Genomic DNA, 14,392 nt, shown 5'->3' on the forward strand with positions numbered 1-14,392 from the left:
AAAAACTAATTATATTATATTATAAAAACTTAAGAATATATATATTATAATTATATTTTAATACTTTTAATAAAATAAAATTTATTAAAATTTATAATATAGTTATTAATATATATATATATATATATTAAACTTTAATTATATTTATTATTTTAGGAAAATATATAAAATGTCTACTTTTATATTATAGTTAAATATATAATACTTTAAGTATTAATACGCTAGTAACTTCAAGGGGATAGCGAAGTTCTAGTAGGCTACTCTAAAGCCAATCTTTCCTATATCTCTAAGTGCTGCTTAGTAGTATTAAGGACTGTTGGCCTGAGACAACAACTCTAACATGTGCGGCAGGTACTCATTAGCACTTGTAAGTTAATCTAGATGTCTGAAGCAAGCCGTTTCGATGCTGAATAGGCTATTACTAACGGCTTCAGCCCCCTTCTTTAATTCGCCGGATGCTGGAAGACGATGGCATTCAAATAACGGATTCTCCAAATGACCAAGGCCCTGGAGCGCCTCATCAGACATATAACTTCTCGCCTGGGTCTAACGGCATTGTATGTATCGCTGACACTCTGGACCGTGGCACAGGACCAGGATGCAACGAGTCCCAAAGCCCAGAGAAAGAGAGCTCCCTCCATGAAACGGCCAGCACAGAGGAGCTTGCTGTTAGTGCAGCGAAGTACTCGTACAGACTCCAGTCAATGAAATGGGGGATTATACCCTCATGGTCGAAGAAGAAAGCTGCTTCTGTCCCGAAGGCTATCAACTGTAGAGATGATTCTCTCAGGACCCACGGCGGTATGTGGCAGAGCATGAAAGACCGCAAGAGATGTGTTGTAGTGGCGCAGGGGTTCTTCGAGTGGCTTAATGTGAGCACGAAAGACAAAGTCCCGCATTACATAAAGCGAAGAGACGGCCGTTTGATGTGTTTTGCTGGCCTCTGGGACTCCAGTGGCAGCGAAGGTAAAGTACTGTATATCCCCACGAAAAACTACTGGCTAATATGATCCAAGACACCGGAGATAAGACTTATACTTACGCCATAATTACAACCAACTCGAACCAACAGCTTCGATTCTTGCATGACCGGATGCCAGTCATTCTGGATGCAAATTCCAAGGGCTTTCAAGATTGGCTACACCCTCCTCAGCGTCGGTGGAACAATGATCTACAATCCTTGCTCAAGCCTTACCAAGGAGATTTAGACATCTATCCAGTAAGCAAAGATGTTGGAAAGGTTGGCCGCAGCTCGCCATCTTTCATCATGCCGTTAGACGATAAGGGAAAAGAGTATGATATAGCTCGGTTTTTCACAAACGCCTCACAGACTCCAGACACAGGAAAAGAAAAGCACGAAGTAGCAGGAAAGGTCGAGAAGTATGAGAGCAACGATGACCAACATGTTAACCAGGGCGACGCCAGGCCCATGTTGGGTAAGAGAACAGACGTCCATGAGAAACACAAGATTCCAAGCGATTACAGCCCTCCCGCGAAGAGGAGCCGCATCAAATCGGGCCCTGCCGGTGTTCAGAAGATTACGGATTTCTTTGGCTGAAGAGTATCACGCACATCACAGTCGACGTGTATCTAAGATTGAGCAGGACAAGACCTACAAGGGATGCTGGTATCTCTCTTATCCTTGTAGAGGCAGCAGTTCCAGGCGTTTGTGCTGTTTCAACTGGTCATAGCCGCTTTGTGGCTACGGAAGCGTGAATTAATGCCACAGATAGCTCTCTATCACTCAATTCATTGCCCAGTCCGCACACTCCATGGTGGTTGTTGTATCGTATTCATATGATCTGACTATAGCACATGGTGTATTCATGACCTCGACTCAGCGGTCCTTGAGGACTCGTGATCTGCCTGCGTCGACCCTGCTCTAACGCTGCCTGCTCTCGTCCCAGGAGAACAGCGAACCAAACGGGAAATGCTGGATGACGGGGAATTTGGACAGAACTTCGGCATTGAACATCTTGATCATGCCTTTGTTTATTTTGCCCCATCCATCTTTTATACCAGAGATGTCAAATAGCATAGGGCTGTGCTCCCAAAATGGACCCTTTTTCACGTCATTGATGAATGCAACAGCCGAAAAGTACATGTTGACTTGTCTCATGCTCTCGACAATGCTTGGATTTGTGACATCGCTCGGTTTCGGTGCGCCCCTCACGGAACCTTCAGTGGGCATCGGATCAAGTTCGTTGCTGATCGGCCGAGTGAGCTGCGCAGAGCCGAAAATGTATGGAATGAACGAATGGTCATCCAAGCCCCATACACCATGGGAGCCTGCTGGTTCCAGAGTATACGTCGTTATCAGTTGCCTTACGATTTCGAGGTACCTACAGCAGTGAGTTTATGCGAACATGTTACGATCTCCTGACTTACGGTTGTATAACCAGTAGCACAATCTCCCGTTCAATGTCGCCACCCTGTATGCCATCCTTGAAGTGCCCCAGCTTCCATAAACACCCAAGGAAAGCAATAAAGTTGAGCTCATGCCCTGTTCCGTAGTCGAGGCGCTGTGAGCTGCCAAAGGACCCGAGTAAGTAGCTCGCTACTTCGTCTTTGGCGTGCCCATTGCCTATCCGTAGGGTTTCTCCGAGCAATCCATCGTTGAGCAAGTCATCAAGCTCCTCCTTCAGGAGCGCGAACCATTTGCGGAAACTAACGTTTCCAAATCTTTGGGAACCAGGGTCTGGTGGTGCTCTGTCTATGAGATCGCGGATGCGAAACAGTAACATTTGGCATGATCGAATGGAAGCTGTGCGGGTAGACTTGGAACCAAGTGGAAAGACTGTTGGAGTTGATGAGCCGGTTGGCTGTCGTGGGCAAACGGCGTGGTTCAGCTGGAGTATGAAGAGGCCTATATCTCGGTAGGCCGCACTGACAAGAAATCTGCCTACATCATCGGGTTGTTGAATGCGCTTGGTTGGAGTCTGGAAGACAGGCAGCGAGGCAGAATCGACGATACCGAGGGTCAAGGCTTGAGCGTGGGACATCTTCAACAAAGTATGGCGGACAGGGTAGGTTACAAGTAATGATGTAATAAGTCTCGTATAGTATATACTGAGAACAGAATGGTATATAAATGCTATAGTTATTCTTACTTAGATTTAAAAAAAAAACCACATAATAAATATATAACTATTATATATATATATATATTAATATAAATACTATTTAAATCTAAGTTAGCTATTAATTAAATTTATATAAGAAGCTAGGATATTTTCTTAAGGAGATTTTTTAAATAAGTATTTACTTATTCTACTCTTTTATTATAATATATATATTATATAAATATCATTTCTTTATTTAATTTAGAAAAAATAAAATAATATATATATATATATTAAAATATAAATAATTAAAATAAATAATATTATATTATAATTTTTTATTTTAGAATTTTTTAATATACTGTGTAGTAATTACTTCAGTTATTAATTATATATATTTTGGATTTTAATAATTATACTTAACGAAGCTACGTATAGTATAGTAAGGTAACTTGCGCCCCCCGCTGTAAGTACGGATAGCACACTACTATAGGTTCATGCTGTCAAGCGCCTAGATATCTGTATCTACTTTTGTCTGATGTTTCAACTAACGAAGGTTCACGTTTCAAGATACTCACGTTCATGCTTAATGAATCACGGCCTCGCTTCGCACGCTATACCTGTACAATATCCATCTCTGGCTGGATATTCTCTATCCAGCGCCCTGATGTGGCGGTAGACCTCGTGACGACATCCCGCTCAGGAGGTGTTTAATTAACCCACCATCTGTTGCTGGGTTGAATCCAACTTACCACTTACGCATCTCGCTGCTGTGACCAACTCAAAATCCAGGCCTTGAGAGTTTTTGTTTGAATCAGGGAGCATAGCTGTACCGGCTCTTGCCCGGGGGTCCTGCCTCCCTGAAGCCCTCACGCCGCATTCGATGATGGTATGTTCTCCAGTGTGTTCTGATGCCGGAACGTAGAAGACGCTTCGGAGTTGAAGACAAATGTAGAACGGAGCACGTCGGGATGCCGTGGTCGTCGCTAGTATCGGATCGTGCATAGTCATGGTAGCAGCGATCTAGACACTGTATTCAAGGCTAATGGAATCGGTAATTAGACATCATCTCGACTTCATGGCGACGTTGCCGGCACCCTTTCCACACGACGTGGCCATTCGAGCCAGCTCTCGATTTCCGATCCCAGCCATCACGTAACGGAGGCAATCGGCAATTTATACGACGAAGACGAAGACTTGAACTCCGAGACGAGCCGCCCGCTGAGTTTCGTCGCCGATCCTGCGTACGAAAACCAAGTCAGCCAACCGCGCCAGCAACACAACGAAAAGCCCCTACAATCCAACAAAGCGTCCAGTGTCTCCCCTCAGTCAGCACCAGACCAGCACACGCGGCCAAAACCCTATAATGGCAATGGCGGCTCGAAATCCTCTCCGACGACCCTCTCTACGGGACACAACCAATGGAGCGACCAGCTGGAGGAAGACACGAGGCCCGTAACATCTCCCACTCTGTCACTGCGAGGAGCTCATGCGCAAACGTCCGGGCAGCAATTTCCCTTGACCAATATAGATAACCCGAATGATATCGCTCAAGAATTGAGCAACTTGCAGGCGTTGAGGCGTTTATCGATGGACGTGGGCAACAGTATTGACCCGGATATGCCTCCAATGTCACTAGCAGCTATGCCGGCTGTAGCGCCGCGAGGAGACGACGATGAAAACGACCCCTCGAGATTGCTCTGGGTACCCGCCAGGGTACATCCAGAGCTGGCTCCCACTGAATTCAAGACCTTTCTCGCAAGCCGGCTCCAGTCAATCCGGAGGAGATCCGGGGATTCTTTCCTTTCCGTATCGGATGAGAAATATGGTAACGAGCAGGATCCAATGAATTCCTCTTCATTAAGAAGGAAGAAATCGCTGCTTTCCCGCCAGATTGACAGCTCAGACGACCGAGCTCCCGAAGGGCTTGCCAATGGCATGACGGACAAACCGGAGAGACAAGGCTTCAAGAATGATCAGCAAGATCGTGAACTGAGTCTAGACGAGCTAGTAAAAGACCCTTCAAAAGCAGTTCAGAGACTTGCTCAAGAGTCACATAGCTATTCAGGCAGCTTAGAGTCTGGGATGGATGACATACCTATCCTTGCTGTCGCACCCAGTAGCGGGCTGCGGAGATCAACTCGGACAACATACCGCAAAGGAGGGAGCCTGCGATTTGGCGACAAAGCGTCGTTCTCAAAGCGAATGGCACAACGCCACCAAAGCGGTGATAGCATAGAGATTCCTGCTGCTGGAGACCCCCCTCGGGGGTATCCGCTGATCAAAGTGCAGTCAGAGCCTGCATCGGAGAATTTCTCACGGCCAACTCGGCCAGACCGAAGACAAGATTCGAGTTCGCAAGAACCATCTGCAGCATCAACAACTCCCGACCCTTCTTCAGCTTCACGCTCATCCCAGTTCTCTATTCGAGGCTCTTCCGCCAAGCCCCGCGCTTCCACCGACGATATCCTCAACTCGGATCAACTAGGTGCCTCTCAGGATAATCGTCATCCAGACAAATCTCCACAACGACCTCCTCAAACTAAGACCACAGCAGAGGAGCCGGGGTTAGACTCTGCGGCAGATGACCTTGGCAACGATACAATCGGCCGCTCGAACCATCGCTCCCTACCAGGCAACAACAAGGTCGAAGATAGCAGCTCGGTGAAATCTTCCATTACCGCCACAACACAAACCGGCGCAGTTCCACCCAACTCATCGAATGGTAACGCTCATCGCACGGATGTCGCCGTCATTACCACGGCGCATACGCGAGATGAAAAGCGAGGGGACAAAAAGGCGAGGAAAGATAAGGACGAGGATTCTCACAACTCGAGTAGATCTGGCAGCGCCTGGAAATGGCTCAAGGGCGTGGCGGACGATAGAGACAAGAAGAAAGACGAAAGCAAGAAGTCTAGGCATAAAGCACCATCTGAAAAGGCTCAGGACAGCGTGCGCTTGGACGTCATTCAAACCTCGCTAGAGAAGACTGCCACAAAGGGGCGCGAAAGCTTAGTCCTTGACCGGGAAAGCCTCGACAATAAGCTTTCAGACGAACGGAAGAAGGACAGTCATCGCAAAAGCGACTCCAAAAGGGAAAAGGATGGAAGCTTGTTCTCTTCCATCTTTGGCGGCGGCAAGAAACGAGAGGAGAAAGAGAAGAACAAAAAACACCAGCAGCTGTTGCATGTTCCAGAGGACATCGTGCCTTACAAGCCTCTGCAGCCAGATGTTGACTACAACTGGAGCCGCTTTCCGCTGCTCGAAGAACGCGCCATCTATCGAATGGCACACATCAAACTGGCAAACCCTCGCCGCTCTCTCCACAGCCAGGTCCTTCTCAGCAATTTTATGTACAGCTATTTGGCAATTGTTCAAGCTATGCATCCCCAGATGAACGTTCCAGTGTCGCCGCAGCAAAAGCGACTGGAAGAGGAGGCACGCCGTAAACGGGAAGAGCAAGAATATTTGGCTCAGCGTGAAGCGCAAGACGAGGGAGACGAACAAGACCAGCAACAGAGTCTCGAGCAGTACGACTTTGATTATCATCGCGTAGGCCGCCCCTCCCCCATAAGTTGGATGTATACTAAATATTTAGCAGACGACAGTTCAATATGCAGATTCCAATTCAGACCAGCCGGTGGAGTATGTGGATGATGCTCAGATATATGAAGACGACCACACGCACGACGATCATGGTGGTTATGGCGCTGACGATGCGGGCGGCTATGGCCAGGAGGTGAAAGATTATTATCGGTATCATCATGATGTATCGGATCGACACAGTAGCCAGGATGGCGTATGGTGATACTTGATTCACGCATTGATCATCATCTCAATTTCACAAATTCGCATGACCACCTCAAAGTTATTTGTGTGCGTTCAGTAGCGCGATGCGAAGCTCTGTAAGTCTTTCTCGCTCTCTCACGCTCTCACTTCTCTCTTACAGACACACACACACACACACACACACATGCCCTCTCTCTCTCTCTCTCCCCCTCTCTCTCATTCTCTCTACACCTCCTCTCTTTCTGTTCTCATCTTCATATTTCCTTATCTCCCCCAAAATACCTGAAGGGGGGATGGTTGAAGAACATATAGCAAATTCAGTATAACGGGGCGTTTGAGCGTCTGGGCGTCTCTAGATTCTTGGTCATCATTTGAAGGAGTCGGTTGATGTTGGTTTAGGCTAAGATGTAAATACTCTGGTCATGTTGGGTGGGAGCAGATACAAATCCTGGGGGTTGTGTGCCGTTCTAGCGTACTGATAATGATATTCATGTTGAGCTACGAGACAAACCAGTCTTGGACTGATCGGCACAGTAGTCTCCTTTGACCTTATAAACATAGCGTACCTTATTTCGTAGCCAGTAAGCCATATCGTGGCCCAATGCGCGACACCTACCGTGCCTCAAGGTTTGCAAGCATCCACCTGTTGTATAGAGATTGAGCAAGTGTGGCTTGAACTGTTTGGGTTCACGGGGAGAAGTCGGGCGTCATGCGCAACCCTTCCCAACAGCTCTCGGGTGGCGTTCACACACACCAACGGGCTCAATAACACATTGGCACCATCTCGTGATATCACATAACACAGTCGAAAATCAACAATTAATTGAGTTTGTAACATCTGAAGAGTATGCATGCCTGATTTAATAGGTGTTTTCAGGCAATACATCTACTGCTTCTCTTCCGGTTTGGGGGTAGGTAGTTTGAAAGTTTCGGGTTTGCGATCTTCGCCTGTTCCAACTTGCTCCCAAGCACTAGATCCGCCCTCGAAATTTCGGAAAGCCTGCGTAAGCTCCAAAGGCTCGGTGACAATCCGTTTCTTTTCCTCGTCGTAGCGAATTTCAGTGTAGCCGGTGAGAGGGAAGTCCTTCCGCAGAGGATGACCCTCGAATCCGTAGTCCGTCATGATTCGCCTTAGATCAGGGTGACCGGTGAAGAAGACGCCGTACAAGTCGTAAACTTCCCGTTCATACCAGTTAGCACCGCTGAACAGGCTGGTGATGCTTGGCACAGGCGATGATTCGTCGGCGTAAGTCTTGACGCGAATTCGAGAGTTGTATCGCACGGAGAGCAGGTTGTAAACAACTTCGAATCGATTACTGCGTGTCGGGTAGTCGCATGCGGTGACGCTGCTAACTTGGGTGAACTCTGCAGCAGTGTTGTCTAAGAAGCCCGCTGGTTAGGTTTTGACAGAGCAGTGGAAAGCGGCATACAAACACTTGAGGAAAGAAAAGACCGGTATAACCCCAGCTGGAGAGATGTAGATGGTGAGTTCATCCTTCCACACAGAGAATTGCTGGACGTATTTGGGGAGACACCCCATCAACCAGGTTCCGTATCGATGAAGATTGTCCGCCTTGCTTTGGTATTTGGCTGTTGGGTTGATGACCGGCGCTTTGAGAGTCTCAATGGCCTCTCTGGGGGCTTTTCTCGGGTTCGGGGAATCCTGAGGCACCGCAACCATCCGAGGAGACGAGACCGATATTGCTCGGGTGATCTGGCCGGCGCGCGCTCGGGTCAGGGCCCTTACGGGCTCAAGGACCGAGCCCGTAGTCGCTCTCCATGAAAGCCTGCTTGCCATAGCGAATTGCCTGTCCGGGTGCAATGGCCGCGAGGATTGATGGGAACTGGTGGGGGATGTCGAATTGTTCAATGAAGCAATTAGTAGCTCAGATCCACAGGTTTTCTGGGCAGCTTTCCGGCGATTTGCCGCGGAAAGCGTCACTTGGGAGGCATGACATAGTGGGGCACGAGTCACGTGCGTGCAGTCTCCTTGAATCCCGTACCATTGGAAGTGGTTTGACTTGTCCCACACCAAGCTTTGAACAAACATCCTCAACCACTATCCACCACTTGGCCGGATCACGATCCCGATTTTCATATTCCCGCCATCAGACACGCTTCTTCATCACAAACATGGCGCCTCAAGACTCCTTCATCGAGGAAGATGAAGATGTCTGGTATGTATATCCAGACGCTCCGATGCACCTGTTGGTGTGCAGAAATTTGAAAAAGCCACTCTCTCACGCTGTCACAGCCCTCTTTGCATCGAAGAGTTCGACTTGTCCGACCGAAACTTTCGACCTTGTCCCTGTGGCTACCAGGTAAATATCCACTGCAGCTCATAGCCTCGCCCTCCGCTCACGCTATCCATAGGTCTGTCAGTTTTGCTTCAACAACATCAAGAATAATATGAATGGTCTGTGCCCGGCATGTCGACGGCCATACGACGAGAAGACTATTCAGTGGAAGGTCGTAACACAAGAAGAGTAGGTCATGGACTTGAACCACTCTGTTGTCAGAGGCTAACTGGGGCTCAGGGTTGCCGAGTTCCGTGCGAATATCCAGAAGAATCAGCGAAAACGAGCCCAGGAACAGCGTCAAAAAGAGGTTCAGAAACGCGAAGCCGAGAAAGAGAACCGCAAAAACCTTATCGGAGTCAGAGTTGTGCAAAAGAATCTCGTTTACATTACAGGTCTAGCGCCCACGGTCCGCGAGGATGAGCTCCTCAAGACGCTGAGGAAGCCTGAATTCTTCGGGCAGTACGGCGTGATTCAAAAGATTTCGATTAGTAATCGGAAGAGCTCGGATGGCCAGCACCATTCACTTGGCATCTATGTCACTTTTGAAAAGCCTGAAGAGGCAACAAGGTGCATCCAAGCTGTCCACGGATCACAGAATGGAGACAGGATACTCAAGGCTCAGTACGGAACCACTAAGTATTGCTCTGCGTGGCTCAAGAACGAGAAATGCAACAACCCGGGCTGTATGTTCTTACACGAGCAGGGCGATGAAGAAGATAGCTATACTCGTCAAGACCTGTCATCCATGAACAGCATTCATACACAAAGGCCTTTGCCTGGCGGAAACAGTACCTCTTTTCGAACAACGCCCCGACAGCAAGTTTCGCAGCCGACCCTCACGCCCATTTCGCAGTCGATGGCGCGTACTTCGAGTAAAGAGGGCTCCGACTACGGACCTGATGGCTCTGCTCTACCTTCGTCGGCTAATTGGGCACGAAATCCTCAACGCAGCCGGAGAGGAAGCCATGCCACGAGTGGCGCTCCGTCCAGCCCTGCTATTTCAGCCTCTTTGCCTACCACGACCGAAGTTGCTCAAGAAGCTGTGGAAGATGCCGGATCTCCCCCTCCTGCTCAGCAAGCGGAAGAAGAACAAGTGTCAAATCAAGACTCTGCTGAAGCACCGCAGCCCCAATCGTCAAAGAGCCCTTTAGTGAACATTCTGCGGGCATTGCAGAACTGCACGTTGTCCAACCTAGTTGCCCCCCAAGTCAACGAATTGGGTCCTCCTTTATTCGACATTCGAGGCGGAAAGAAGCGAAAGGAAATGCGTGAAGACGACGACGCACGAATCAGCGGGGACCAGAAGAATGCGACTGAAGGACCGGCTCAGCCAGAAGGTGAAGCAGAGGCGGGCGGCAGCCTTGCCCTTGGCGGCGAGCCCGAAGAACGCGAAGTAATGGGCGATGGACAAGCATTCGAGCACCGGCACATCAACACATTTCCTCCGATCCAAAGAAGCAATGCCGACACCCTCTTTGGTCCTGCTCTCAATGGCTCAAACTTCAATCCGGGTACAACCCAGATGGGTCGGGGGATTACGCCCCAGCATTTGATGTCACTGCGCCCTCAATCTGGGTTCAGCGAGCTGGCCCCTTCAAGCCTCTCTGGCCAGGCCGCATTTCAGAATCCAGGCCACAATCGTCAATCATCTCGATTCAGCTTCATGGCTGACAGTCCGCCAGCATCGACCAATCTCAAGTTTGCTACGAATCCTAGAATAATGGGTCAGCAATCATCCATGATCCCTAGTTCGTTACAGTCCTCAGGCAACGGACACTTTTTTGGCAGTTCCATGCCGGCGCCACCGCCGGGACTCAAGTCTACCAACACGCCACCGAACCTTTTTGGTCAGGGATTTGGTGGCTCCGGATTTGGCGCTGCCACGAAGGACTCATCTGGCGATTTATTGCAGAGTTTAATTAGCAGGAGCCGAGGCAGTGGCAACCAGCCTCATGACGGTGGAAAGCGTGAGTACATGATCTCTTCTTTTTCTAATCAGTATCCACCACCCTCAACCTCTACCCCAGCTCCTACTTCTGGCCTTTTGGCATCGCTCTACGGTAACCACCCCGGAGCATTCCAAGACTTTGGCTCGAAGCAGAAGAAGAAGGGGAAGAAGCATAGACATGCTAACACTTCCTCCTCGGGGGGGAGTGGTCTAGTGGATCTTGCGGACCCGAGTATACTGCAGGCGAGGATGCAGCACCAAACGCAAAGCAACACCGGAGTCAATCAAGGAGTTTTTAGCGGTCAGAGCCAAGGTGGGTATGTCCCGAACATGATGTATAATTCCAGTTATGCCCGGTGGTAGCATGGCCAAGGGCGTTACATGAACTTTGATATCCATTTCACATTTCTATGCTGTACGAGGGGGCGCTCGAGAGGACATGCATTTAAAGTTAGGGACGGTTTTATGGATTCGCGTGGCGTACCTTGGTTTCGGCGCCTATAATCACTATAACGGCTGGGAGGAACACCTTCACAAACCTCCTTGGACTCGAGCCGTCGAGGGGTAGCCCTCATTTCCCTATCCCGTCATTTTCATTTTCTCTCTTCTTTCCTCTCACCTGCGGACCGGATTCGTGGTTTGACGCAAGCCGAGTATCCAGTAAGACAAACCATCATCGTCTTCCACACAAGTCTTCCTGTATATTAACAGATTGCATGGAGTCTCCTTGTTTGGAGACTTCTTGGATCGCAATATATCACCATACCTGTCATATTCTCATGTTTCCTCTTCCTTCCCCTCGTTATTCCCCGTGGAAGACGATGATGGAGGTCGTAGGATGGCTCTCTTTGCATCGTGTTATGAATCTCCCGTTCCGTAGCACACCACTCCGTCATTGCCCTTGTGTTAAGCTTTTGTTTGATTGCACATTGCTGATGTGTTCTTTAGACCATGATCTTCAGTTGCCGGATGAGGCCCAACTATCCGTGGATGCACTGGTCTCGGATGATCCGGTACCGGCCCTGGCGTCACCTCCTGTCATCGACGTGGACTCTCATCGTCTGGCTTCTCAAGCAGGTAGCGCTGATACTCTTGGTCAACCGAACCAAGACGCATCGAAGCAGACTCAGCCACAACGGGCGATTGCGACTCCAGCTACGCCTCATATCTCATCTCTCACCCCTCCTTATAATCTAGTGCCATCTGTTCAGGGTTCTTCCAAAGCGAACCTGACCGATCAAGAGACTGACATCCGCGCGAAAGCTTCTACAGCAAAGGACTCTTCAGCACCCCCACCCACATCGGCAAAAGGCGGTATACTTCAGGAAAAAGACTTCCCTGCCTTGGGCGCGCCAAGGACAATCGAAACCATGGGCGCCGGCATCAGCTTAGCTGCCCCTAAGACAGTTGCGTTGAAAAGCAGACCATTGACCAGGAGACAGGAGGACCGAGGCCCCGAGGCCCAGGACGAGGATCCAGGACTTACCGCCAAGGTGCCTGGACCTCACTCTACAAAGACCAGTGACGCCAAACCTGTGGAACAGGCAGCTCCCACTGCCGGAGCCAATCTCGTTCCCCAGCCTGTTGACGGCATCGCCAAATCAGACGATTCAGCAGAAAACTCCAGGTTTCCACCCCTGCCTGCTCCGACGATTGGCAATGGCATGTCTACAGCTTCGCGAGCTGTACCAAAGACATTGAGAGTGGTCTCTTCATCAGTCAAGGCAGAGACCCGCTCTGCTTCGCCATCACCTGCTCCAGTATCCAGTCCTGCTACGGGGAAGCTGGTCCAATCACAGCGGCCTGGCACTCCCGCCAGCGAAATGATCAGTGACACCGCCTCTGTTACGTCGTTTTCGGTTTCCGTATCTCGAGCTGGATCCCCTCCCTTGAGCAGAGTCGGCACTGCTCCGGTACGAGGCACTACCAAGAGCCAACAGCGCAAGCAGCGCAAAGAGGTCTTGAAGCAAGAGACAAAGATCATAGCTGAAGCACCCAAGACAGACACTGCAGAGCACGCCCCCGTTATTGGACGGAAGAAGAAACAGAAGAAGGAAAAGCCCCCTAGGGAGGCCAACGCTTCGTCTTCAGCAGCCACTCCCACCGAGACACCAAAGGCAGAAGCGGCAACACTCTCCAAGGGCGAAGGCAAACAAGTGGCTGTCGAGCATGATGGGGCATTGAAGACGGAGAGTACGACGCATTCGCCCAATGAAAAGCTAGATGCTCGAAAGAACTCGACGAAAGGGGCAAGTGAGCCCCTTGCTTCGCCATCGCCATCGCCTACGCCTCCATTGCCCAAAGCATCCGAGTCAGCGGACAAGTCCCCTGAAAGGTCACAGTCGAGCCCCGCGTCTGTCTTTGCCGCTATAAAGGATTCTCTCTGCACCGCTGCGCCAGAAAAACTGCAGCTGCTGAAGCCCGTTTCGAGCAACTCATCCAGGCCAGAGCACAATCCGCTGAACCCATCGGGGAAACGAGAAGATTGCAATCAGAGCTCTTGCAGGTGTGGTGAGATGCAAGACGCCGATCTTGCGGCGCTGCGTGCCGGAAAGCCTGTGCGCAAGCAGTTCCATACTGACGGCAGCCGCATGCTTATTACCCCCCACGGAGATTGCATTCGCGGGCTGACGCCAGAGGAAGAGGACACCTTCTTGGCCCTCCAAACCGCCATTGCTGCAACGGCAGAGAATCCTGCTGCATTCGTGGCGCCGAGACATCAGCCCAGCAGCGGCGCTTTCTCCCTCATCAAGGGTCGAGCTGTCCCTAATGGACGGCCGAACATCTTCCCTTCTACTACGCAGCCACAAACACAGGATCCGATTGGCAAGCTCCAAAGGGAGGATGCCTTAAGCTACATCAATCAGTACGTGTTGCCGAGGCTGAGTCTCGGAGCTACAAGCATGGGTTTTCCAAAGGGAGCATCTTCTACTCGTGACTCAGCGAGCCTCAACTCTCTGGCGCCCTACTTCTACGGTCCTGATGCTGCCGCTGGTGTTGGCATCTACAGCTCACCCGAAAGTGCTCGGGCTATACAAGATTTTGCTGCTCCGGGAATGTCACTTGATGAAATCGGCAAAGGAGCCGCAGCTAGTTCAATTGGGAACATGCCCCTGATGAGCGTGGAAGATGCCGAGGCAGCTCTGACCGCGGCTAAGAAGGAGACTGAGAAACTTGAGAAGGGCCTGAATCTGGTAATCAAGCGGAATCGGCGGCTCTTGCTCGGGGCTTGACTTGTACCTGGCCTGTGGGTGAAGAGCCGCCTGCTGAAGCCATAACGGCTCACATGAATG

General features: G+C 50.0%; 5 protein-coding genes across 5 annotated transcripts; 3 read left to right on the plus strand and 2 right to left on the minus strand.

Annotated features, from left to right (window-relative positions):
* Nucleotides 1–340: 340 nt before the first annotated feature.
* On the plus strand, nucleotides 341–1,558 carry BBK36DRAFT_1170213 (DUF159-domain-containing protein; the record flags this gene model as incomplete). The annotated part of the gene is made up of 3 exons (XM_024895416.1): nucleotides 341–367; nucleotides 435–966; nucleotides 1,017–1,558. The coding sequence occupies 3 exons, from the start codon at nucleotides 341–343 to the stop codon at nucleotides 1,556–1,558; spliced, it is 1,101 nt and encodes a 366-aa protein (XP_024747830.1).
* Nucleotides 1,559–1,882: 324 nt separating this feature from the next.
* BBK36DRAFT_1160678 (Phosphotyrosyl phosphatase activator) lies at nucleotides 1,883–3,002 on the minus strand (the record flags this gene model as incomplete). The annotated part of the gene is made up of 2 exons (XM_024894312.1): nucleotides 1,883–2,342; nucleotides 2,389–3,002. 2 exons carry the CDS (start codon nucleotides 3,000–3,002, stop codon nucleotides 1,883–1,885), a joined length of 1,074 nt encoding a protein of 357 aa, XP_024747831.1.
* Nucleotides 3,003–3,948: 946 nt separating this feature from the next.
* Nucleotides 3,949–6,870, plus strand: BBK36DRAFT_1176427 (hypothetical protein; the record flags this gene model as incomplete). Its single annotated transcript, XM_024896022.1, has 3 exons — nucleotides 3,949–3,951; nucleotides 4,125–6,614; nucleotides 6,664–6,870. The coding sequence occupies 3 exons, from the start codon at nucleotides 3,949–3,951 to the stop codon at nucleotides 6,868–6,870; spliced, it is 2,700 nt and encodes an 899-aa protein (XP_024747832.1).
* A 767-nt stretch (nucleotides 6,871–7,637) lies between these two features.
* Nucleotides 7,638–8,726, minus strand: BBK36DRAFT_1135820 (F420H2 dehydrogenase). Its single transcript, XM_024892772.1, has 2 exons — nucleotides 8,286–8,726; nucleotides 7,638–8,231 (listed from the first exon to the last, which is right to left on the minus strand). Exons 1-2 carry the CDS (start codon nucleotides 8,647–8,649, stop codon nucleotides 7,738–7,740), a joined length of 858 nt encoding a protein of 285 aa, XP_024747833.1. The 5' UTR covers nucleotides 8,650–8,726; the 3' UTR covers nucleotides 7,638–7,737.
* A 258-nt stretch (nucleotides 8,727–8,984) lies between these two features.
* BBK36DRAFT_1122902 (hypothetical protein) lies at nucleotides 8,985–14,332 on the plus strand (the record flags this gene model as incomplete). The annotated part of the gene is made up of 6 exons (XM_024890993.1): nucleotides 8,985–9,028; nucleotides 9,106–9,172; nucleotides 9,225–9,337; nucleotides 9,389–11,118; nucleotides 11,179–11,412; nucleotides 12,048–14,332. 6 exons carry the CDS (start codon nucleotides 8,985–8,987, stop codon nucleotides 14,330–14,332), a joined length of 4,473 nt encoding a protein of 1,490 aa, XP_024747834.1.
* Between the last annotated feature and the right edge of the window lie 60 nt (nucleotides 14,333–14,392).

The sequence above is a fragment of the Trichoderma citrinoviride genome (assembly GCF_003025115.1).
Source record: "Trichoderma citrinoviride strain TUCIM 6016 unplaced genomic scaffold BBK36scaffold_10, whole genome shotgun sequence".
Lineage (NCBI taxonomy): Eukaryota > Fungi > Ascomycota > Sordariomycetes > Hypocreales > Hypocreaceae > Trichoderma > Trichoderma citrinoviride.